Below are 27,658 nucleotides of genomic sequence, written 5' to 3'. Positions count from 1 at the left end.
ATTAGTAATATTTTCAGGCTTTTTAACATCTCTTCTAAACAACATATTTTGTGTACAATGCCTTTCGAATGACACTGCAGATATTGTTTCCTGTTCTTATGTTTCGACTGCCAGCATCTTTATTGAAAAACAGGAAACTGATAAATTTTAGTTCTTGTATCACTCAATAGGACCAGTGGAACATAATTTGTGAACATTAAACTATTCATTTAAGACAGCATTAGGACATTCATTTCAAGAATTGTCACTTTAAAGCATGGGGAAGAGAGTTAAGACAACCTTTCAATGGTGTCTTCTCTTCATGGATGTTGACTGATAACCAAATTATTTCTAACATTATTTGTTTTCACACCAAAACCACAGCGCCAACCAATGGAAATGCTCATGTTTATTTGCCTGATGCAGTTCTATGTACATTGTGATGGGTATTTCTGAAAGTAAATTTCAAGAATCATTTTTAACTTATTGCCACAGACCTCTTTACATAAGCCACACATTTTCCTGCTTTCCAGCAAGTGTGATAAGAGCGTGAACATCATGATAAGCCTCTTTTGATATTGGTTCTATGAATAGATTAAGATGTCAGAGAAAGCCTACACTTTACGCTAATCTTTGATGTCATGACTTTTCTGATCCCACATAAATAATTAAAGTTGTGCAATAGGATGTGAGTGGAACTCAACAGTTTAACACATAAATAATTCTAAAGATATCAATTTCCTAATAAAGTTAATATAGTGTACTCTCCAACATTTCAACTGTGGAGCTGCTTTGCTATCTCTGGGTGAACAAAACCAAATCTCCATGATGCAGTTACCAAACTATAATTGTGCAGAAACAAAATTATCAATCCTTTGGAAGCCATGGTGCTGTGGTCTTTGTCTACCTAATGCTGTTAGTTGTAACTGATAACAAAATATATAAAAACAGTGCTCATTGAAGCACCTGGATTGTCCAGTGTCAGCTCCCCACATGCATAGTAATAAAACCACTTGAACATTGCATGTGGACTCTGAGTGTCCAAATCTTACATCTGAGTATTCGCTTGGGCCTTTCATTTGGCACTGTCAACAGAATACAATGGATGTTGGACACTGACTGGCAACTAGGACAAGTCACAGTGAGAGTCAATTTTAAATTGTACTAAATTCGACTCCATCCCAACCCAGGATGCGTTAGGTAGCCTACGTGTTTGAAACCGAGGCTCCGGACAATGCTTCAAGTGGTGGTAAAGATGGTGTGGAAACGCTTGCATCATAGATTATAATTACAGTCAGTATTAATCATGAGTTCAGTCCAGGAGGATCATTCCTCTGATGACAACTTTACCTAGAGATGGCCAGTAAATGAAGAGTTAGAACAGGTTAAAAAAAGTTCTCAATTTTGCCAGCATTAAAACCACCAACAGCCTTGCTGTAACAGGATTGGGAGGGGCTAGAGTAACAGTTGGCTGAATAGGAAGAGGAAAGAAAAGGAGGTTGGGAATCATTGCCCTCATGCTCGGCAATTCTGATTAAAATGGAGTATGTGCTCCTGAAGTGTGGAAAAATCCACAAACTAGCTCACATAGCCACACTAGCACAAAATAGACAAGTAGGACAAATGATTATAAGGGATTTCCTGCTGTAGTGAGGAATGATTTATGTGTCCCTATCCCCTAATGATACTATGAAGTTATTAGAAAAATTACGCCACCTAAAACCTCGACATGACGACAAGAGGTTTTGGACAAAATTGCAGGAAATGTGGCATTGCGACCATCTCCATAACGCGGATGCTTACAGATGAATCCAGATGAAATTACATGAGGCTTACTGGGGATAGCTGCATTAGGGTGGAACTCAGTGCAACAATATCACTGCAAACTAGAACTGCAGCAGCTGATCTCTGCAAATTTGGAGCAGCAATAGCGCAAGGTCTAAACTCAGCCCCACTTCATTGCAAATTAGTGACAGTAATAGAACAAGAAAATGATGGGAGGGTGCCCATGAATATGGCAATTGGAAGTTTGAGGTATATTGTAACTAATAGGGCATGGCTGCAATGCCAACGTACAGTTCATATAGACAACAGATTAGTAGACAACAGCAGGTTGCATCAACCAGTAAGATGGACTGTACCCCAAGAAGGTAACCACATGGAGAAAATCAGACCAAAAGTGTTAGCAGGATAGGCTATGGCCACCATGATAGTCACCCTGAAACCTGAGGTGTGCTTTAATTACAAAATCCTAGGACACTGAGAAAGTGAGTGCAAAACTCCAAGACAGGATAATTGCCAGCACCACTGCAATTTCCATAGGTCAGGCCTCACAGAAAGGGACTGGCTGCGAAAGGTGGAGGTGTTGGGGGAAGGGGAGGGAACTCCAACAAGGCAACACAATAGTGTTTCAGTGAATTTAATGAATGTTTTAAACTCCCAATTGATCAGTATCATTGAGAATGTGATCAGGGCAAGGCTTAAATAGGGAAAGGGACCGATCCTTGCCGATACAACGGCACTGTTAGAAAGTAGGCAGTGTGATATGTTAAAGACACGGTGGGGGGGGGAGAAACAGGTGAATATACAAAGGCCAAACCCAGGAAACACAAGGGATGTTTATCCCAGGCCAATTATGGGTGTGCAAGAACTCCAGAAGTTACAAAATTGAGGCTACATATATTAAGAGAATCGACGTTTCGGGCATTAGCCCTTCTTCAGGAATCAGGCTAATGCCCGAAACGTCGATTCTCCTGTTCCCTGGATGCTGCCTGACCTGCTGCGCTTTTCCAGCAACACATTTCCATCTCTGATCTCCAGCATCTGCAGACCTCACTTTCTCCGCTACATATATTAAATAAATTTGACATACTAGTAGATTCTAACAATAAGCAGATATTTTGGGCAGGTTACAATTCAAAATGTGAAGGCAAGACAGGTTCCAGTTAGAGCTCTAGCCATCCCAGGGGACTAGACATACAGGCTCCCGTGTTAGACATTACCTGGGGTATGAATGAGTACTAAGCAAGACTGCAGGCTAATGAATACCTCACCAGTGGTGGGCCCAGAACTGTTCCACCAGACCTACAAACAATACCCCATACACCCTGAGGCAGTGCACGCTGTGGAGGGCAGTGTGCAAGAGCTTGCAGAATAGGGAACCTTGAGGCCAACCACCTCAGTTCCCCTGAATGGCCAGTCAAATAGCCCAACAAGTCATATCAATTAGTGATAGACAATACAGCACTGAACAAGGCAATGCCACAGGAAGATCTAAATCCCCTGACCATCATTAACAGGTTGAAACCTTGAACATAAAATACTTACAATTTTAGATATTGCCAACTGGTTCTGTTAGGTATCAGGAATTCCAAAGCAAGCCTACTTACAATAGGAGGAAGACAGGATAACTGGGTAAGGGATTCCACAACAGCTTGACCATCTTCTATTTGGTCATGAGTGAAAGGCTGAGTCAGTGCAATATAGGACCGCGCCATAATACAATCTCAATATGTAGATAATATCCTAACAGCGTCAGAAAGGAGAGCTCTCTTAATAGTCTTAAGTACACTAAAAGATACTGGATTCAACATAAATCCGAAAAAGGCACAAGTAGGGCACACATGAGATCAGTCAGGGAAATAAGGTCTTACCACAGGAATAGGAAAATGGCCACTGTGGAAACGTCTCCCCAGCACAGCAAAATGGGGTCCGAAAGCTGTTCAACTACTGCTGCAAGTATTTATCCCAGTTTGTAGTAAGGAGCCAACAGAGAGGTTAGTGAAGGGGAAAACAGGACAGAAAAGGTAGAATGGAGACCAGAGCAAGAGACAGCTTGTATAGAATTTAAGGTTGGTCTCATGTTAGCACCAGTCCTTAGTTGTCTGATATGTCCCGGCTATTCACATTCACAGCAGTATAGAGGGGGATTTTCATAATATCGAGGGGAGAATGAGACACCCATGCCCACAACAGCCCCCTGCAGTAAAGGAACTGCCAGGTTTATGGCTGTGTTAGACTGTGCTGCACAGGTAGTCTGGGTGAGTGAATCTATGCCAGGACAAGTAATGCTGCACACTCAATTGTTAAACATCAGGAAATTGAAAACGGTATCTCACTCCAGGTAATCAACATGTGTGACTACCCAAAGACAAGGCAGTATAGATCGTAAGAAATAACAAAATTAATCTAGTACATGGAATGATATGTAAAGGGGAATTGTACCAGTGTCAATGAGGTTAGACCAAGAGGTGGAACTGGACATCTCAGATGTCCACTTGAGAACCTAGATCTAACTCTATCTAAATAGATCTAGAGAGTACATATATGGTAATTTCAGACAGGATGGGCAGTTGTAAATTAGAGCAAAGAGACTTTCTTAAAAGAGAATTTGAGGGAGCCTTGTCAGCATAAGTAGCTGAACTAGTGCCCTTACGGAGGCCCTCAAAGCAGCTAAGGGTAGGAGGGTAAATATATGTACACCAACACTGGAATACATTTGACATAGTCTGTGACTACGTGACAGTGTGGAGTTCATCACCTCAAGCACCCAGAGAGGCAGCAGTTATTAAAAAGATCCATAGAAGGACGGAAAACAAAGGGGTTTTATGTTGGCAGACATGGCTGCTAAAAAGAAGTAGCTGAGTAAGAGGAACTGTACAAAGTCCAGCTGGCTACATGTGGCCCAGAGGAGATGGATGTGCAGCAATTACCAAGGAGAAGTAAAACATAGAAAGGCAGGAGACCCTATATGGTAAGATGGAATTTGGAGGAAATATTTAATAACGATAGCCCCAAATTACATATAAAATACACTGTATCATAAATCAGACCACAACTAACAGGGCAGCATGCTCCATAGACTGCTTTGGGATTGGTGGTGGACTGGCATTGGCTGACTATTGTTAGAGATGTATCAGTTGTGACCAGCATAACCCTGGCAAACTATTAAAGTAAGACTATCATGCCAGTTATGACCCAAAGGCCCAAGGAAAAACCTACAAGTAGATTTTTACAGGATCTTTTTCTGATAGCAGGGGAAAGAAAACTGTCTGGTTATAATCGATCAGTTCACCAAGAGACTGCAGCAACATCACAGTTGTACCAAGGTGGGCAATTCCTTTATAGGTGGATTCTGATCAAGAAACACATTTTACAGCATTATGGAAAGGATGAGCGAGTTGTTCAGGGTAAAACAGAAATTTCACATATCATGCCATCTGCAAATGGAGGGCCTAACATGCCTCTAGATCAGCGATTGTTCAGTCAGGTCCTGGACATGTCCATAGGGCTTATGGGTCCAGATACAATGTATAAGAGATTTTCTTTTAAACACAATGTATCTTTATATCTTATGATGCTAATGACTGGGGTCACTGTCCTGGGGGGATGAATACTTGAGAGTGACAAATATATGTATTGGACTTTAAAGCTTAAACACAGTTGACTACAATGGTGGACCCCAGACAAATGCCACCACGCTACTATCACAGACACGATAACATCACAGAGACTGTTGTGATGACACTATGGCTTTAAGGGGTGTACTTTGTCCTTTTTCTTTTAAAATGAAGAGAGGTTGAGACGGAGGTGACAAGTGGTCTGTCCTAAGCCAATAAATTAAACACTTTGAGGCCTTGGAAATTTTTTGTAAGGTTGGTACAACAGAAGCAGTATGATGAATGGGGTCAAGATCTCACAGAACCAGGGTTTTAGTTTAGCTTCAGTAAATGTTGGGATTTGGAAGGTGTTATACATCTTTCCCTGCTCCAGTAAAATGCTTGAGTTTTTGTTCTCTCTCAAACTTCCCCAACGTTCTTTGAACATTGGATGTGAGATGATTTACTTTACTGAATATGCCTCTGCCAAGGATGGCATTCATGGGATTTTGTTATCTTTGAACATCTAATCAGTGCTATATTATTTGGTTAAGTATTTCAACAGAGTTACAGTTAAGCTTCTTATAAAATTCTTATTTTGTCTGTATTTTAACAATAGCTTAAGAATAAAGTATGTTTTGCTTCAAGCCTGGTAGTTTGACCAATTGATTTGCATCCAGAACACAACACTTTACACTTGCCTTTAAACATAAGAAAAAGTGGGGTCTAAGCTAAGTTCTTTATATATTTCTGAGGGGTTTGGTTTGGTCCTTAACCCTGTCTTGTCCAAGAATGAGCCCTCAACCACAAAATGAATTGGTATTGTATGCAAATCGTAAAGTGTAACATGAAAATATTAAACATAAAATTATACCTGTAATTGTAAATCTGACCAGTATGTAGAAGTATTACAGTAATTAAATTAGTCAGCAAGTTTGTGATTAATCAGGCAGCCGATGCCATAGGTAGCACTAGATTTAGAGGATATGCTGCTTTCCAACACCAGAAGAAAGGGTTAGTTAACAATATACCGACAGGGATGAAAGCAGGGATTTCTCAAACTCTTTTGATATTCAAGTCGTGAGCTCCAAGGTTACAAATCTTAAGAGGACCATGAGACAGCCATTCTTAATATCAGAGAGGGGCAATGAAATGGCAGTGGTCCCAGGGAGAAAGCATGTGGCATCTCTATTGGAAGGCTTATGCTTCTTGGAGATCCATGCTCAGACCACCAATTAATTAATAGAAAAGGAAGTATGGCAAGAGGTCAATACCCAAGAAGACCAGTTGTGCGACGCTGACAGTCAGTGAATGATCAGGCAACTAGGATACATCTTGTATCAGATTCAAAGTGGGGAGGTACTGGACTGGATCAGCTATACCCAGTTGTGCAGGATGACCAAGAAAGCAGGTGTCAGTGATGCCTCCATATTGAGAGAAATGAGCAGAGTGCACCTGCTGATTTAGAAGTACTTCACAAACCAAACAATGTGATCAATTGGCAATCCCCTCAGTCACAGCAGACACAGGTCCATATCTTCAGAACCAAGTGGAGAACATTGCGTTAATCTGAGACAATGACTCCCTCCCGTATTACCCATATACATGCGTGCCATATGCACGAAAGACAGCATTTGCAGAGTATCACTGAGTGAATATAGGAGAAAAGGAAGCTTCACATGCTATAAATTACCTACAGAGAAAATCATCTCACATACTCAGGATACAAGGGAAAGGGGGAATACTATGTAACAACTACTGAGGAGTCAATCAATAATTACAGAGGAACAGTTAAAAGCCCTAACATGGTTGAAGCAAGTGCAGTACTGGGGGCATGGACATACACATCTGGAAAAAAACAATCTCTCACTGCAGTATAGATGGTGTTAGTATTAGCATGGGGAATTTAGCATATCACACATATTAAAGGAAAGTCCTTAATTGTCAAACTAAGATAATGTTCAAGTTGTAACAATGGCTGCTGGCACAGGGCACCATATTAGTGCAATTGTGGCCATTCACCACCAGAAAGGGAGGAGTCCTGGCCAATAGAAAACTTAGGGAGAGATCTGGGTGATGGCATGGCCCCTCAGAGATTGCAGGCTGGGTTTGGTTGACACCCTGGACCCATGACAAACTCATCAGACACAGATTAATTACCTAGCTTAATCTAATGGTTATACATCCAAAAGTGTGGACTGACTGTGAAGAACTTGGCCTTAGAGTGCCAGTCAGGATCAATAGGAACATACACAGGTTAGGTGTTAAAAGTTGAGAGTGTAGTGCTGGAAAAGCACAGCAGGTCAGGCAGCATCCAAGGAGGAGTATCCACATTTCAGGCATAAGACCTTCATCCTGATGCTGCCTGACCTGCTGTGCTTTTCAAGCACCACACTTTTGACTCTGATCTCCAGTATCTGCAGTCCTCACTTTCCTCCTGCTCAAACCTAGAGGTGACAACAGACTTACAAGAGAGCTCAGACTATGCAAAGGGCTTAGTTAAAAATTTGCAAAGAACAAAAAGATGCTATTTCAAAATAACATGCTACATCAGGCATTCTAAACAAATGGATAAGTCAGGGCTAGAAGACAGGGTTAATCTCAGGCATTTGAACAGTAACTCCAACAATGACACTGGATTACCTCATTATGAAATAGAGAAGGCAACAAACACACTTCCTTGTGAAGGTGTAGGCCTGTTTAATAACATGGAACACATTTTATTTCACTTCCCAGAATTTTAGGAAACAGCTGACACTAACAACTACAGTCCTCTTATCCTTCCCCATTTTTGTGATAGTATCCACATAGAAGAGGTTATTCAACCTTGCATATTTGACTAAACCTCCTTAAAAGCCTTAAAGTACTTTTCTCATAAACACCTAGGGTTATTTATCAACAGCTTAGGCAGAAGATTCAAACCAATCAGAAGATTTTCTCAATCCTAACTTCTGCTATAAGTCTGCTGAATATTCTTACTATTCCATTCAATTTGTCAGAAGTCACATGACCCCAGGTTATAATCGAACAGGTTTATTTGAAATCACAAGCTTTTGGAGCACTGCTCTGAAAGCTCGTGATTTCAAATAAATCAGTCGGACTATAACCTGGTGTCGTGTGACTTCTGACCTTGTCCACCCCAGTCCAACACAGGCACCTCCACCTCATGATATTCTATTTGTCACAAAGACAATTCAGGAGTCTTGTGATGAGAAGATGGATGACATTGAGCTTCATTTCCTCATGACGTTTCACACCGACTTCTAGTATCATCTTGACTCTATTTGGAATGTTAGAATTTTATATTTATTATGCCTGTTCTATTTCCCTCCACAATCACTGGTACAAACATCTCTTTTTTCCCTTCATCTCATTATTGTAATTCACTATGCCCTATTGCAAATCCAGATAAATATTTAAGTTATTTAATTTTCTTTTCTTTTATATAGAATATAAACTAACTGGAGGTCTATAAGCCTAACTACACTTACACTTCACTACACAGATGATCCGTTTCTACTGTGCAACCTAATGACTTTGCCAAGCCAGGGGAACACCGGAATGAGATTCTTCTAAAAGTTTTTATATCATTTAATCCAAGCATTATTAATGGCTTCACTCTCAGCCCCTTTTAACCTTTACTGTGTTATATTAATAATTACTTGTAAATTCTTTTATGATCCCAAAGAATATTTGCAAACGTTTTGCTTTTCCTTGGTTTCTATTTCCCTGGATTATTTCTTCAAAAGTCATATATGATTTTTTTTCCACTCTTTCCCACTTGGTGGAAATCTCTCTGAGATGAATTGTTAAGTCAATGCACCCTCTGCCTGTTTAGATGGATGTAAACAATCCCATACTATTATCTGAAGCTCACAGTACCCTGGCCAACAACACCATCAAAAACAAAATGCTCATTTGTTTATATGTTGCTTGTGGGATCTTGCTGTGTGCAAAATGGTCACTGCATACTTACAGGCATGTGTTTGATGTGATCCACATACAGGCATACACACATACCTATTCAGGCATTCAATAAGATCATGGCTAATTTGATTGTCACTTCAACTCACTGTCACTTTCCTGCCTATCTCCCGATCTTTTGACTCCCTTAACAGTTTAGAATCTACCTTTGCATTAGAAGTATTCAATAGGGGGTTTCCTTGCAAGTGGAGTCGCAGGTAGATAGGATAGTGAAGATGGCATATGGTATGCTTTCCTTTATTGGTCAGAGCATTGAGTACAGGAGTTGGGAGGTCATGTTGTGGCTGTACAGGACATTGGTTGGGCCACTTTTGGAAAATTGTGTGTAATTCTGGTCTCCCTCCTATCAGAAGGATGTTGCGAAACTTGAAAGAGTTCAGAAAACATTTACAAGGACATTGCCAAGGTTGGAGGATTTGAGCTCCAGAGAGAGGCTGAATAGGTTGGGGCTACTTTCCCTGGAGCATCAGAGGCTGGGGGGTGACATTATAGAGGTTGATAAAATCATGAGGGGCATGGATAGGATACACGGACAAGGTCTTTTCCCTGGGGTAGGGGAGTCCAGAACTAGAGGGCATAGGTTCAGGATGAGAGGGGAAAGATTTGAAAGGGATCTAAGGGACAGCCTTTTCACACAGAGGGTGGTACGTGTATGGAATGATCTTCCAGAGGTAGTGGTGGAGGCTAGTACAATTACAACATTTAAGAGGCATCTGGATGGGTATATGAATAGGAAGAATTTGGAGAGATATGGGCCGAGTGCTGGCAAGTGGGACTAGATGAGGTTGGGATATCTGGTCAGCATGAACAAGTTGGACTGAAGGGTCTGTTTCCGTGCTGTACATCTCTACGACTCTATGACCCAATATCCACTGCTCCCTGTGGAAGGAAGTTGCACACACTCTGCATACATGCATTTTGCATAACAGTTGCCTGCACTTTACAATAATCATTAGTTATAAAATTCCTTGAGATGGCCTGAGGATATGATTAAGTACTATATAAATGGAAGTTTCATTTCTTTGATAAACTTTAATACCTTCTTTGTACCTAATCTACCCTCTTGTTCCTTTGCTTCAAGACTGTTTCCATGGTGGCTCTGAAATAGGTTTATCAACCCCTTGATTTTATAGTTTACTTAAGTCCGGTTTTTAAAAATTTTTCAAAGCATTAATTCAACTGTTGATCTTGATATATGTTACTACACTTGCCCTGTCTAGTACTGGCATCCCTTTTTCATTTAGTTGCTATCTGGCTAGCAATGATTTGTTACCCATACCAGAATGTTCTCCAAGAAAGCTCTAAACGTTCTTACTGCCACTCTTCCACTGCTGCCCGACTGTGAGGATCGTAAATGGTTTCTTCAGAGTCAAACCTGAATTACCTCAGAGCATTTATTGTCATTGCTGTTGTGATAAAGCAGCTCCTTTAACAAGGTTTTGCATTCCATGGCTTTCCTTTCAGCAAGGTCATAAATGACCGACTCCAAAAGGTCTGGAGGTTGAAAGAGATGAGGGCCAATTTGATTATAGCCAACAGGTACTACCTCACGCAGAGGCTTTCAGGTTAAAATAAAACACTTATGCAATGAAAGGGGTGTGACCACTTCTCCCAGCTCAGCTTTCTCTGGTTTGTTTTTTTTTAAAGAAGTAATGTGGAAAAAAAGCTGCTGGCTTCACAGAAACAGGTCTAGGCTGGTACTCTCTCTCTCACTTCTTTCCTGTAAGAACTTGTGTTTGCTTTTACCTTTTGTGCCAAGGGGTGTTTATGGGCCCTGTTGCAAGTATTTGGAACAGCAACATTAAATTGGGTTTTCAGACAGGTTAAGTTATTCTGTATTCTGTTGTTTGTGTTTCATTCAGTAATCTTGTAAATAAATTCTGTTTTATTTAAATCTAAGTGGTTGGGCCAGCTGCATCACTCCTGGGATATCCACTGTACACCTGCTTAAAACAACTAACAAAATTAGGGTCAGGGCTATGTTCTTGAAATGTCTGAAGGGTCTAGCCTGATCCATAATACTGTTCTCAAACAGCACATTTGCCATCATTAGGCCAATATTTCCTTTCTCCAGATCATTGCCAAATATTAATTTCTCAGAAACAGTTTTAAATGTTTTTCATGAATTTTTCCCAAAGCATCCCAGGACATTGTTAGTCTGTTGCTTTAAGTGCCTTGCTAGTTTGGCTAAAATTCTTTGAATATTTTAATACTCTGTGATCAACATTGCAGCAATAGAGATGCTTGATGGTAACTCTTGGGGCTGACAATAAAATCGTCTTATAGAATCGCATTGAATCTACTTGAAATTCTGCTGGTCATATTGTCACATTTATAACAATGGGTTTGTGCTTTTTATCTCGCACAGAACATACCATTTTAGATTAGTAATTCCTGATTATAAATATCTGCATTTACTCCATCTTAATTTTGCTAATCTAAACATCCCTATTTAGTAGCTTGGATTTTCATTTTTATCATAGTCAGACCACTAGTTTTAACAACAGCATCCTTGCATCTTAACATGACATTTTATTGTATTTAATTCCTGGTCTTGACTAGAGACAATCTTAACTGATTTTGGTTGCTTGGTCTAAGTGGGCTTAGAATAGGGCGCTTGATCATTTTTCAAGACATAATCCAAATTTCCTCATTCTTTCTTCACCACATGACTGGATGCTGTTTTGTTCTTTCTGATAGAGAATGCTCAGTCCAAAAGCTGAAGTGAAATTGGTACTGCTACATTAAATGAAACTTAAATTGATGATGATCTCTTCACCATTGTCATAAGCCTTTGTAACGTATGCTCGTCCTCCTCATACGAACAGTATTTATTTACAAAAAAAACCAAATAGCTTGATTACATGGCTTGGCTTGGTGAGTAAAATGTGTCGCAATTCATTTTACCAGACAGGCAGGCTCCTTAGAAAGCTAATTCTGTCCAAAACTCCACATCATATCATGTGCAGTCTAACGCTGAGTTAGAGTTTTTCCCAATAATCATTTTGTTTCACTATATACACACAAGAACGAGTATTACTATTAAAAAAAAATCCAAAATGACAGGGGAAATAACAATACAACCACATGCTAAGGATAAGCTTGCCAGTTGGGCAAGTTAGTTTGTAGGATGCCATTGTAAGATTACACTTTGTGATTCAGGAGATCATTTTGTCTTGCAAAGAATAGTTTCTTCAGGCAATGTCTTGATTCACAGTTTGATTGTCTAATGCCAACCTTCTCAGTTTAAATTAATATTTAAACTGCTGTTGTGTGGCTTAATTTGCAAAGAGTATTGGCTTGCATATTTCACACGTTACCTGAATTTGCATCTTTCAGGCTGTCCCAGAAATCCTGAAATCTGGTTTCATTTGAGTAGCTTGGGTGCACCAGTCTGTATTCCTCTGGACAAAAATCAATGTGTATATGCAGAGGGATGAAAAAGGATAATGTATGTCCAATCACTGTAAATGTTAGCAATAACTATCCACAAAATTCTACAGGTGTGGGAAGAAAAGCAGAAGTTGCTGGAAGTGAGACCGACAAGTAGCATTAGATGCAGACCCTTTATTGAAACTAGTATGTCTGCCAATAAATTTTGAATTGCTGGGTGCTTCCAGAATTTTCTGCATTTCTTGCAGTAATAATGAGCTGTAATTCATCTGTTCCCTGGGAGGACCGGTTTAACTCCAGTTTCCTCAAGTTTCACATTTTATGTCTGATGGAGCAACTGAAAATCCATCTTGTGCTCTTGGTTGATAATCAATTGCCACTGAAAGGTCACTAAACCTTAATATGGCCCTTCTGGTGCAGGGAAAAAGCTGGCAAAACAGTCTGTGTTTCTCAGGTTGCATATGTGTTTTCAATAAATTAATTAGAACTTTACAGGTACAACTGGGTAAAAGGTGCAGTTACACAATGTACTTTTGAGTGCTTCCTCTAAGAGGAGATTGATACCTGACTATTAACACGTGTTTGTGGAGGATTGAGCAGAACCTGTCCAATATGCCACCAGAGACAGTTTCATTTTTCTTATACTGCAATTTCAATTGTCGTTAAGTGATTGAGCGAGTTATTCATTTCTCTTGTTTCTCCTGTTGGACTATTCGAGCAGTATATCCAACCTGGATGGTTCTCTTACAAAAACTTACTATCCATGGAAACCCCTTGCTTCTCTCCGACCCAGGCACTGAAAAGACTGCCAACGAGAAACAATTGAGCCCTTATTCCACAGAGAAGACTCAACTTGATAAACAAAGAAAATGGCCTCAAACAAACCTGTGAGCTGATCACAGGTGAAGTAGAGGATTCCAGGGTATTTTTCTTTCTTACAAAGATGATTTGATAAATATGTGCAATTGCTTGGCCGAATCTTAAACACCTGAATTATATTAACAGACAGCTGAGGCAGATAAAGACTATTTGACTCAACCACTTCTAGACTTATCCAAACAAGTGTGCTTCACAAACACACAGAAGCTTTGTTTGCAGCAATAGGATTTTAAAAAATATTCTATATGGTATTTTTATTTTCAAATCAAATACCACTTCTCAAGGAGGTATGTAAGTATTAGCAGGTGGGAGCCGACTAATATAAAAACAAATTCTTTTTAAGCCTATGAATCATCAGTTTATCACCCGAATGCTTCAAGTACAGTAACAGCTGACTGAGTCTTGTTTCACCTGTATTTAGACCTCACCCTCCCTGTGTTGTATATTCAGGGTTCTCCCGTACCAGTGTGACCCGGCTCACAGTCACTTTCCCATTGTTTGATGAACATCACTGGGCCAGCCCAGAGCTGTAACTTGATCCGTAGCCACTCGACGGAGATAATAAATATTGGTGCTCGTGACTCTGTTCAGAGATGTAGCTAGGGAAGGTCTGTGCCCGAGGAACCTTTGTCAAGTTTAAATCATTTCCTGTCAGGGAAAAGAAAAGGTTTTGTTACAAGAATTGATGCAACTTCAATAGGGTGTTAATTCAGCTTCTTTACTCTTAAGAATAGGAACAGCAGAGCAATTTCAAATTTCCTCTCAAACCTCTCCAAATTTGCAATCGTATCCAATTCAATTTCCTCATTCTGTGTTCTATATTCTTCATCTATAGGGAACAAGGAACAAGATTAGATTAGCTAAGAGCTACGGACAGCCTGAATGGCCTCACTCTCTACAATATCCACAGTTCAATAATTTTCCTTTGGTGTAGCGATTTCTTGGACTTTCTCCTCTTTTTTTCTCACCTCTCAGCCTCCCCAAAGGAAACCTTTCGTAATTACTATTCAATGTGATTTACTCCGTTGTTAATTATTCTGCTTTACGCTCATTAACTTCCTTTTAATCACATCACTTCATTTTAGTCTGAATTGCTAAATCTGATTCATTTGCTTCAATAGAATAATTAAAATGTTAGGTATAAAATCCAATTTTACTGGCAGCATAAAACAGACAGAAACAGTTCACCTATTGCCCAAGCTGAATTCTGCCCAATTTTCTTTGCCATTAATATGTATTGGCATCCATTTTACAACCTGGTTAAGGGCTAACTCTGCTGAATTGTTTATTTCAAGGCTTCAACCACATCAGGCAGAAACTTCAACTTGGTTGAGGGTGTACAATAAACATCAACAGATTACAGTCCTAGTAAATATTTTGTTCCCATCAACTGCATGGAAAAGTGAAGGGGTTGTATCCCAGTTTTTGACCCATCAAAGGTGAAGATTATGCTGGCAGAATGTATGATTCACCCATTGCCTCTCAATCAACCTCTAATGCTTATTTCCATTGGCTCCAAAATGAGTCCTTGTTCACCTATGGCATCTTTGTTCGTATTATATCTGCTGATCTCAACCAGAATGTTTGTGGTTTCTTCACATTTAAAAACAATTTACACTTTTCAACAAATCTCAGCTGTCCACAAAGCCTAACATTGGACAAGGTTTGAACTCAATTACTACCTCTTGACAGGCTCTTTGTTCCTAGACAGAACAAAAAAAATGTTTGTCTAATAAGTGACTTTTGTTTCATCTTCAGTTTCCCTTTGCTATAACTTTTTTTATTTCTTGTACACTGATGAGCAGTCTTACTATGGCTATTATTCTGGACATTCCTTCACTTCCACCTCGACCAGAAATAGATCTTTTAATGCTCTTTCACTTCCCTCCACTAGAATTATGCTGAGATAGAAGCATTGGAGATGTTTCAATGTAATTTATCTCACTCAGCAGATGGTTGGGATCTGGAACTCGCTGCATGAAAGGAACTGAAACCGGCAACCCATTCTAAAAGATGAAAGACTTAACAGCAACCTAGGTTCGTTCAATATATCATATCAGTTGCATGCATGACATTGTGATCTTTTGCTATGAATTCTGTTTTATGATCCTGTTCCACAGCTACCTGATGAAGGAGCAGTGCTCTAAAACCTAGTACTTCCAAGTAAACCTGTTGGACTATACTTAGTGTTGTGTGATTTTTATCTTTGTACAACAGTAACTGCACTTCAAAAGTATTTCAGTGGTTGGAACAGACTTTGGGAACAACGTGAAATTACAAACAGCATTGCTGTTGCTAAATCATAGAGTCAAACAGCATGGAAACAGACTCTTCAGAGTAACTCATCCATGTTAACCAGACATCCCAATTTTCCCTAGACCCATTTGCCAGCATTTAGCCCATATCTCCTCTAAATCATTCCTATTCATCCATCCATCCAGACACCTTTAAAATATTGTGATTGTACCAGCATCCTCCACTCCCTCTGGCAGCACTTACATACATGCACCACCCTCTGTCTGAAAAAGTTACCCATTAGGTCTCTTTTAAATCTTTCCCCTCTTACCTTAAACCTCTGCCCTCTAGTTTTGAACAGGCCCACCCTGGGAAAAGACTATTGCTATTCACTCTATCCATGCCTCGTATGATTTGATATTATAAGGCCACCTCTCAGCCTCTAACACTCCAGGGAAAATAGCCCCAGCCTATTCAAGCTCTCCCTATAACTCAGGCCCTCCACTCCTGGCAACATTCTTGGAAATCTTTTCTGTACCCTCTTGAATCTAACAACAATCTTCCTGTAGAAAGGTGACCAGAATTGTATGCAGTATTCTAAAAGTGGCCTCACCAATGTCCTATACAGCTGCAATATGACGTCCTAACTGCTACATTCAATATTCAGACCAATGAAAGCAAGCGTGTTAAATGCCTTCTTTACCACCCTATTTACCTGGGACTCTATGTTCAAGGAACTATGCACATTCATCCCTAAGTCTCCTTGTTCAGCAACAATCCCCAGGGCCCTACAATTAACTGTATAAATCATGCCCTGGCTTGCCTGACCAAAAAAAATCTCACATTTATCTAAAATAATCTCCATCTGCCACTCCTCGGCCCATTAGCCGATCAAATCAAGGTTCCGTTGTACTCTGAAATAATCTTTTCCACTGTCCACAACACCTCCAATTTTGGTGTCGTCTGAAAACTTACTACCTATGGCTTGTATACCTAAATTCAAGTCATTTGTATACATGATGAAAAGCAGTGAACCCAGCACCGATACTTTTGGCACACTGCTGGTCACAAGATTCCAGCCTGAAAAGACCCCCACCACCATCTTCTGCCTCCTACTTTCAAGTCAATTTTCAATCCAAAATCACTCTGCTTTCATGAATCTTCCTTCTTACCTCCTCAAAAAACTCAATCAAGTTAGTGTGATATATGATTTCTCACACACAAAGCCTTGCTGACTATCCCTAATAAGTCCCTGCCTTTCCAATGTATGTAAATCTTATCCCTCAAAATCCTCTCCAACAACGTACCTACCACTGATGCAAGGCTCACTGGTCTATTGTTCCTTGGCTTTTCCTTACAGATTTTCTTAAACAATGGCACCACATTAGCCAACATCCAATCTTCCAGGATCTCACCTGGGGCTGTTGATGATGCAAATATCTCAACAAGGGGCCCAGCAATCTGTTCCCTGGCTTCCCACAAAGTTCTGGGAAACACTTGATCAGGTCCTGGGGATTTATCTATCTTTATGCGTTTTAAGACCTCCAGCACCTCCCCTTCTGTAATATGAACTCTTTTCAAGACATCATTATTTCCTTTTCTATGTTCCTTAGCTTCTATATCCTCCTCCACCGTAAATACCAATGTGAAATATTTGTTTGATATTGGGGTGGCACAGTGGCTCAGTGATTAGCACTGCTGCCTCACAGCACCAGGGTCCCAGGTTCAATTGCAGCCTCGGGTGACTGTCTGTGTGAAGTTTGCACATTCTCCCTGTGTCTGCGTGGGTTTCCTCTGGTTTCCTCCCACAGTCCAAAGATGTGCTGGTCAGGCGAATTGGCCATGCTAAATTGCTATAGTGATAGGTGCATTAGTCAGAAGGAAGTGGGTCTGGGTGGGTTACCTTCGAAGGGGTGGTGTGGACTGGTTGGCCCAAGGGGCCTGTTTCCACACCATAGGGAATCTAATCTAATAGCATCTATTTCCTGTGGCTTCACACGTAGACTGCGGTGTTGATCTTTAAGAGATCCTATTCTCTCCTAGTTACTCTTTTACCCTTAATTCTTGCTTTCTTCTGCTTACTATCACACCAGGTCCAGACCAAGTCCAATGAACCTTAACCCTCTAATCTGACCTCAGTGTTATCAAGTTACAGTTTGAAATTGGCAAAGGAGAAACTAATATCTTGTGGAGCAGCCTGACGATGCAAGTGTTGGTGCATGATGTCATCCCAAGACAAAACTCAGCGCTTTGCATTTACACTTCCCACAAAAAAGGCAAGTTCATTGTTATTTCAAAATGTAAAGAGCAAAGAATCTATCAAGACTGATTACCAACATCTTACCCCCTGCTTCTCACTGAAACAATGCCTGGCAGTTGAAATTGAGACCGACATCTTGTTGTCTGAAGTAACATGCAAATTGCACGTGCTTAATTTCTCACTATATTGCAGGAAATTACCTAATCATCTATAGTCCTGAAATCACACTCAAGAAAAGTGCAGTGTGAAAGGTAGCCAATCACCGTACCTCTCAATGTTGCACTTCAGTAGCAATACCCGTTGAGTGCCTGTAACTTGGCAGCCAAACTCAAATGAGACTTGCAACTGAAGGTGACGATGGAACCCCCCAAAATCATCTTGCAGCAGGCAGTGTGGCTAGGTCATCAACTTCACTTTAGTTTCAATGAGATGTCAAACATTGACATCCTCATACCTCAGAGATATTATGTACCCAGTCCACGGAGGAACAACTTAAAATGACGCCAAAATAGTTCATAACCAAAGAGTACTTTGACAGACTAGGTACTCCTTGGAAATAGATCTGTGATTGTCCTAGAATCAAATATTATATCAATTTTATTGCAAAATAATTTTAAGTGGCATTTCCTTTCACAGCTCCATTAATGTCATCCATTACTACTGGATTCTTTTCAAGTGAGATCTATAACACGACACTTTGATCCTTCAAGCTATCGTCACTATTTATTGTGCTTATTCTGTGAAATCACTGCCTTATTCAGCCCAAAAAGTGTGAAGCCATCTCCATTTACCACATTTTTACAACAACAATTTTAAATAGAGAATTGCAAACAGCTCTCTTGAACACATGGCGCTATGCCAGGCAAGTACCCAGATTTCCTGAACTCTGTGCCCTTTGCATTCTAAGCGATTTGTGCTCTGAATGACAGAAGGTCTGCAAAGATGATGCAGACACTGAAGCAGAACCACCAAGACAAAATGAAGCCTCTTGGAACAGAATCCTTTTCTAAAAAAAAGCATCAAAACCAACATGTTCAAAAAAAGATTGTCCTCAACTGAATTTTAATGTTATGAAAACACAATGTGAGAAATTTTAACTCTCAAAAAACTGGTGGTTTTGGCATGAATAGGATGCTAGAGACCTAAATAATCTTAATTTCAACCCAACCCTCCCACTTCTGGTTTTAATGGAGGGAAGATGAGTAGTGAATGGGCAGGTTCCTTGGATGCTGCCTGACTTGCTGCGCTTTTCCAGCAACACATTTTCAGCTCTGATCTCCAGCATCTGCAGCCCTCACTTTCTCCCAGGGGAGAGGGAGAGCTTACTGTGGATAGGAAATATTATAGTGATTTGCAGTGATCATTTTAGGATCATTTTGACCCAGGATCTAGGGCAGCTGGAAGTAAGTGATGGTTTATGGGCCTTGTGCATTTGCTTTCTCACAACCCATCCAGACCCTTTCATGTTCCTAAACAAAAAAAAAATTAAAGAATTGTAGATGCTGGAAATCAGAAGCAAGACAGAGATTGCTGGAAAAACTCAACAGATTTGCCAGTATCTGTGAAAAGAAAGCAGAGTTAATGTTTCAGGTCCAGTATCCTTCTTCAGAACTCAAAACATCAACTCTGCTTTCCCTCCACAGATGCTACCAAATCTGCTGAGTATTTCCTGCAATTTCTGTTTCTGTTTCTTTACGCCTTCCTCAGCTATATGCTGCTTGTGAGTTGTCAACTAAACTTGAGCTTTAAAATGGAGGAGCCGGTGTTGGACTGGGGTAGGAAAAGTTAGAAATCACACACCAGGTTATAGTCCAACAGGTTTATTTGTAAGCACTAGCTTTCAGAGCGCTGCTCCTTCATCAGGACTATAATCTGGTGCTGTGTGATTTCTAAGTTTGTGCTTTAAAGCAGCTCACCTTTGGAGCAGGTTGTCCGACAACTACAGATTCCTACTCCTCACCATCCCAACAAAAATTAAAAGGCTCAAAGAGAAAATGTTGGCTGTCTTCTAAGTAGACTCAAAGGGTTCCTTAAGTAATTGTTTTCCTTAGAACCAAGATGGTTAAGGTGAGATTTATTAGCAGTATCCAAAAAATGAGGAAGGATTCAGACATAGTTAATAAGAAAGAAACTATTCTCTTACACAAGGAGCTTTGGTCCAGGTAATGCAGATTTAAGTTTATTATTTCAAGAGAAAAGATGAATAGAAATCATTTTACATGGTGAGTCATAATGACACATAGCTCAAAAGGACAGCGGAAGTAAATTCATTTGTTAACTTTCAAAGGGAAATTTGACGTATGTTTTACAGGGAACATTTGCAGGGCAATGAGGAAAGAGAGAGAGAGAATGGAACTAACTCTTTCAAAGTGCTGTAATGGCCACTGCTGGGCTGAAGAGCCTTCTGTACTACACCATTCTACAATTCCATGATTGTTCTGGGCAGACCTCCACAAACAAGTGTTGGAAACTGATGCCTTAAGTGGATGCTGAGCTACAACACCTGTAACTCTTTTACTGCTGAAAAACTGCTGCTTCACCTCATTCCACTAATTATGAAAGGTGACAGAAGGAAATTGCAGACTTAGAGATTATCTCGTCAAATATTTGTTGCCAGGAAACAGAGTCTATTAACGAGAAGGTGTCTAAACACCTTGAAAATATTCAGCTGATCATTAGGAGCTGGTGTGGATTTGTTCAGAGTGGGTGAGGCTTGACAAAGTTGATTTTCTTTGACAAGGTCACTGAAATAGTGGACAGGAAATATCTAAGAAAGTTACTTATATGGACTTCCCAAAGGCATTTAATAAAGTGCCACACAGAAGATTCTGTTAGCTCAAGTTGTAGCTTGAGGTTGCTGGCAAACTACTGACCTGGCCAGGAAATTTACTGAGCAACACGAGACACAGAGGAGCGATAACGGGCAGGATATAAATTGGCAGGATGGGATTACTGATTCACTGACGAGTTGTTCTGGGTATGGCAAGTGGTATAATGTGTCTGGAATCAGCTGAGAACTGTACCACAAGTGCGGGTTGGTAGTTAGTGAGTGAGATTGGTGAAACACAGTGAGAGATCTCGCCAGGCTCAGAGAAACCCAGCATGACTGATCCTTAATGAAACTTACAGTCAAAGAAATGCAAGGTTCAACCCCTTCCTGAGCTTGCCTTTGTCCTGTAATTCACATAGCCATTTGAACTAGATGACAAATAGGACTGAGTATGTTGAGTGAAAAGTGGACAAGAAAACAAAACTCTTGCATTATGTTTCAAAGAGCAAAGTGCTCTCACCATTCAATAGGAACATTTTGGCCTACGCCCCTTTTTGAGATAAATCATAAGAGCTTACTAGAAATTACATTATTTACCCACACTATGCAACTACACGCACATCATTATTTTTTGTGCAGTTGCTCATTTATCTTTATTTGGTACTTCTTCCCGTTGTTTTTTCTTGACATTCACTGAAAGACGATTTATCCCACCATCTAATCAGGGCACTAGCAAAGTGCAAGCATCGCATAAATATTTAATCTAGAAAAAAACTCAGTCTTTTCAAATGCTGACTGCTGTGAGAGAAGAGTTTGATCTAATAACAGGTGCTGAAGCTTTCGCCAGCCCTTCGTCCTATAGGACTGACAGGCACAGGCACACTCTTGGTCTCACTGTTGAGAATATTTTAAAAGATAGAAAGACATTTTTCATTTCCTTTGAAACATTTCCTAATTTAATCAGAACAGGAGTGTGTCAATCAGCTAAAAGGGAATTAAATGAGAATGAAGACAGCTTCCTTTGCATTTTTTTTCCATTCCTAAGATTTGCGCTTGATATAATAAATATCAGTAATTTCCTTAAAAAGGTGCACCACAACATTTTCTGTTGGTCACACCAAGTCTAAATGTCGAATATACATAGAGATGCAGACGCACACGTGCACACAGACAGGACGTACAACACAGACACATGCACACAAACTCAGGCACGTACACAGACATACACATACAAAGGCTCGTACATGCATCTAAACAGAGGCATGCAAATAAAGACACATACAGAGCCTCACACACAGGCACAGCTATTCAGAGACACCAGATATGGGCACATACAGATCAGCAAAATAAATGAGGAGATGCATACAAATAGACACATACGTACAAAATCTACACAACCACAAATTAAAAATTAATAGGTTATAAACACTGAAGTGTGGGAATATCTTTTAGTCTGCTGATGTTTGTAGTCTTCAATAAACTAGAAAACTGGAAGGAAGCTTGAACTAGAGATATGATATATTCTAACCTCTGCTATAACACGCCTTTGCATGTAGTCCCTTTTGTATTTGAGTGACCAAAACTAGAATCTAACTGTAGAGAAAAAATTTCAGAAATAAATTCTTGCAAGGATCAATTCTAAATATTTAGTCCAACGTAGGGATCCAGGTTCATGTCCCAAGCATATCAATAAATCATCCAGTTAAAAAGCAACAGTCATTGAGAACTGCAATGCAGAAACCGATCCTTCGGCCCACTGTGTTCATATTGGTCAAAACCAAGCTCTAAACTATTCTAACCCCATTTCCAGCACTTGGCGTTGGCCTTGAATGTTTTGGCATTTCAACCACACATTTAAATACTTCTTAACAGTTATAAGGATTTCTGTCTCCATCAGCCTTATCGACAATAAGTTCTAGAATCCCGTTAACCTCAAATCCTCCAGACACATGTCTACAAAGTGAAGCACTATGTTGTCTTACTCTGCCATGCCCAGGGTAAATGTCAGTCACTGCACAGGGAAGCTCTGAATTGACAGTACATGTCCGAGTACACAATGGCATTTTAAAGATGGCTGTGCTGCAAGGAGTGGGTACAACAAGTGGCAAAATTGGGCGAGAATCAGACGAGGCTAACTTTGTAGTGGAAAAGATTTCCTCACAGCTCAAAACCTTCTGTTCCTTCCCTTTAATGTATACCCCAGTCATTGATCCCTCTATCAAAGGGAAAGGGATTTTTTTGTCTACCTTATGTACATCCCTCAATTTTATATGTTTCGATTATGTCCTCTCTCAGTCTCCTCTGTTCTAATGAAAACAACACTAGTCTGTACATACTCTCTTCATAACTGACATGCTCTGGCTCAGGCAACATTCTGGTACATCTCAACTGCAGTCTCTTCAGTGCTACCAGGTAGGTGATGTAGAGCATACAAGGCCATGTATGTGCCATCATTGCCACCAGGGATTCTGTGCATGCCATTCATGCAGTTTAAGCCTCGTGTTTTCCTGTCTGCTTTGTTTTGGCTATAGTGAATGCAATGTATTTATTCATCCTTTTATAGAGAAAGCTGAAATATGACAAGATTCGTTAAGTGTCAATTTTGTCAACTTTCACAGAATGTTTCTCCCTGTGAGGAGCAGTAAGAGTTCTCATCATATCATCCCAAACTTGCCTAGTACCTAACCCATGGCATTTCCTTCATCTGATTCTAGCCCAATTTTGGGAGAAAATGAGGACTGCAGATGCTGAAGGTCAGAGTCAAAGAATGTGGTGCTGGAAAAGCACAGCCGGTCAGGCCACATCCAAGGAGCAGGAGAATTGACTTTTGCCACTTGATGAAGAGCTTTTGCCTGAAACTTCGATTTTCCTGCTCCTTGGATGCTGTCTGACCTGCTGTGCTTTTCCAGCACCACTCTAATCTAGACTCTGATTTCTAGCATCTGCAGTACCCACTTCTGCCCACTTTTGACAGTGTGGTCAATTACCTTCTACACTGTGCCAGTGTAAGTGCTACTATCTTCTTTCTAATTACACTCAATCTCTGTGAGGTCACACACCACCTAGCCAGACTTGGAAAGATGCCATGCGGGTCCTGAGAGACTGCTAGGCATCAGATGCCATTGTGTGTGAAAAATGGCAGTATCAGTTCAGAAGCTGGTAAACACCACTCTTAACTTGCTTTCTACTGACTGCGATGGAAGTTAAAACTATGAGATTTACTGATATAGCATTAAAGTCCAGTCGACTGCAGTGTACATATTGGTTTCTGACCGCAAGTACCAGACAATTGTTAAGACCTCAGCTGGAGTATTGTGCTCATTTTTAGACACCACATTATAGGAAGGATGTCAACCCACTGGAAAGAGAGCAGAAGTGATTGACAAGAATGGTTGCATGAATGAGGAACTTCAGTTATGAGTGCATATTGAAGTTGGGACTGTTCTCGTTGGAGAGAAGGCAGTTGCAAGTAGATTTGAAAGAGGATTTCAAAATCATGAGTGGGATAGAATAAACAGGGAAAAAGTTTTCCTGCCCATTAAAGGGACAAGAGGTCAGAGATTTAAATGATGTGCAAAAGAAGCAAAGGTAACGTGAGAAAAGTCTTTCCATACTTTACAGTATGGAATGCACTGCCTGGAAATGTGATGGAGACAGGTTCAATTTAGATATTCAAGAGGCATCAAATGATCGATAGTAAAATAATGCAAGGGTATGAGGGAAAAGCAGGAGATTGGCATGAGACAATGGAACTGGTGCAGACACTATGGGCTAAGTGGCATCCTTCCATAATAACAACTCTGAGATTCTGTGAAGTACTAGCTTGTGACCAGCCAGCACACCCTGCTGGCTGGATGGAGAAAAGTTAAAATTGACTCCCCTCTCTCCTGCATCACAGCTGACCTGCTCCTATTATTTTGTAAAGGCTGCTTTGTTCCTCAAGATCAAGGTGTTTGTGAGAGGGAGGCAGAATTACTTTGCTGCTGACTGTTCTGATAAGAATACTCACGGCCTCTTTTCTGTTGTCTTTCAATGATAACAGAATTGTGATCCATAGATCTTTCAGCAGGGGATGGTAGTGATAGCAAAGAGAAATATACATGTGTGCTTGTCAGTTAAAAACTCATTCAACCATGTATTTATCAATGGTGCAGTCAATCACTCACTACTCCCTGTAGAGAATGAGCATATTCAAATCTCATGGACTGAATAGTAGGTAGCTTTTTTTTGTACAAAAATGTCACCATTCAGCTTTCAGCATATTCCAAGAGGAAATTAAAACAGAGTGTGGAAGAGAAGATCAATATATCTTATATATGCACTGATCCGCAAATTTATTAGTTAATTTTTTTAAAAAAGCCCAAAACTGTGAAGCTGTTCACATTGGGAAGGAGAATAAAAGAATATTATTCAAGTGGAGAAGAACTACACAAAGCTGCAACATAAAGGGACTTGGGGTATTTGTACAGAAAACTAGCATGTATGTGTAGCAGGTAATCAGGAAGGCTAATGGAATGTTGGCTCTTACTTCAAGGGGTTGGAGAACAAGAGTAGGAAGTCTTACAAGGTGCTGGTGACACCACATCTGGCTTCTTGTTCTCACTAACTCATTTATCAAGTGATGCAGACACACAGTCACAATACTTTTAGTATTTATGTTTAATGTGGGGTAATTGGTCTCGCTGCAGCAGAACTGGAAGAATTCATATATAATATTAATTAGCAATCCTCCATTAAAAATAGGATGACATCACACAAGAAAACTTAAATTTCATAGACACCACAATATTTAAACTGTCACTAGACAATAGGTGTAAATTAAGATAATGCTTTTTCTTCAAAATAACTGGCACATATTTCTATGTCATCACCCCAAATGTACCTACCACAGACTGTTAAAGTCATAGCTAATGTGTTTCCTCTGCATATACACAAATATAGAACAATTTATCCAGACAGTTAAAAACCATTTTATTGCATCTTAGATCTCATTCTCAGATTAAATTTAACAACTGACACGGAGCTAATTACAAAATCATCCACTACATTTTTTCCTATATAGTAGCTCCTAAATATTGTGGAGTCTTAAACCAGAGATCTCATATTAATTTTCAAGGAATTCATTAATTCTGATTTTGGCACAGTATTTTTTTGTTGACACAATTTTTTCATTGCAGCCTCCCCTATCCCTTTTCTATTTCAGCCTCATACACCCACACTTTCTTTCATAATCCTTCTCCCTCAGACACCTGGCAGCCTGTTTCCTCCTCAACACTGCCTTTGCAGTTCCCTCTTCCCTCAAGTCTTTCTTGCGTAGAGAGGAATAATTCTGCTTTTTCTGGGGGCAATTTCCTTCTGGTTGGTTAGATTGCTTTCAGGCTGTGAATTAACTCACTGTCCCCCATCCTAATATATCTAGAGATCTGCTACGCATGCAGTAAAGTTGAAAATTCTCCACAGCAAATCAGGGTGTCATTTAAACATCGCAGGCTATGGTTTTATAATATCAAATGGAACAATTCGTAGGCGAGTTGACATTTCTAACCTTTCCAAAAAACTGAACTTAAAGCTGCCCTACAAAAAGCCCAGATTGAAATTATTGCAATTGAACTAAGGTTTATTCATTTTCCTCTCCTGTCTTCCTTGATAATGCAGTGACAGTCACTAAAATACAGAATTGATGGTCACATCTTTTGAGACACCATGAAAATCCAGGTCATTCTGTTAAAACACACGTTTCATCAATGTGAATTCACTGTAACACAATTGATAAATTGGGGTGCTGTTTTTACTGTGTGAACCTTTCAAACAGCACCAACCTTTAAACACTTTCTAAAGTGCGATTTTTCTATAATGCAGGGTTTCACCAGATCGCAAGCATCGCATTATAGAAGAATTGACTGTAAAACATCTGCAACAAATGTTCCTCAGGGCTCAAAGTAATTGTGATGAAATGTAATGAAATGTTTATGTATTACGTTTTTAAACAGCTGAATTTTAAACTAGTGCCAAATGGTTGTGGGGGGTTTAAAATTAACTGGGTCAGTTTAATATAGGGGTGAGGATGATTTTTTTTTTCTTTCAGAGGGTAGGCAATCTGTGAAATTCTGTACCACAGAGGGCTGTCAAGGCTGAGTTCTTAAGTATATTTGAAACTGAGATGGTCGGATTTTTAATTAATAAAGAAATCAAGGAATTATGGGATGGGCAGAAAGGCAGATTTGATCACTATGATCTCGATGAATGGTGTAACCGACTTGATATGTCTTGTTGCCTTTCTAGACCCAAGACTTTAAATCAGTATGTGTTCCTGGAACATTAATGCAAGTTTGCTGAAAACCCTCCGTGGGGTGTATGACCAGAAAGTTTAATAGAATTTAGGATAAACAAGTTCTTTTTAAATTAAATTAGTTCAAATGTTTGACGGTGCAGTTTAAAGTAGACTTGACTTGAAGTCAGATGCAAGTGTATCTCTCCTAGAAAGAATATTATTTAGAACAGTAAAGCTAATAAATTATCTCAGTGAAAGGGTGTAGTTTGGGAAACTTCCAAACCAGAAGTATTTGTACTTTATTAAAAGACAGAAAAAGTCTAAACTCTCAGTTGTGAGAATATTCAAGGAAAATGCTTTGCAGCTCACAGGATCAGAACTCAGAAGAAGCAGGTAAGTCAAAGTTATAGACAGGCAAGGCAAATTTCTTTATTATTAATGTTAAAGAGATGATGTTGGGGTGTAAATGGGATTTTGTTTTTCAATGTATGTTTTTAAATCTTTCAAAA

The 27,658-nt window shown here is 39.8% G+C and overlaps 1 protein-coding gene across 1 annotated transcript in view; it reads right to left on the bottom strand.

Annotated features, from left to right (window-relative positions):
• Positions 1-13,069: 13,069 nt before the first annotated feature.
• The window catches only part of dok6 (docking protein 6), a 437,905-nt gene continuing 423,316 nt past the window's right edge, over positions 13,070-27,658 (bottom strand). Inside the window, exon 8 of the mRNA XM_043688473.2 lies at positions 13,070-14,261. Coding sequence (XP_043544408.1) covers positions 14,122-14,261 — 140 coding nt within the window. The 3' untranslated portion in view covers positions 13,070-14,121. The remainder of the gene's footprint in view (positions 14,262-27,658) is intronic.

This window comes from Chiloscyllium plagiosum, unplaced genomic scaffold, assembly GCF_037043375.1.
Source record: "Chiloscyllium plagiosum isolate Xiang-an unplaced genomic scaffold, Cpla_swu_hap1 HiC_scaffold_4, whole genome shotgun sequence".
NCBI lineage: Eukaryota > Metazoa > Chordata > Chondrichthyes > Orectolobiformes > Hemiscylliidae > Chiloscyllium > Chiloscyllium plagiosum.
Note: the sequence above shows the minus strand (reverse complement) of the source record. Positions and strands in the feature narration are given on the sequence as shown.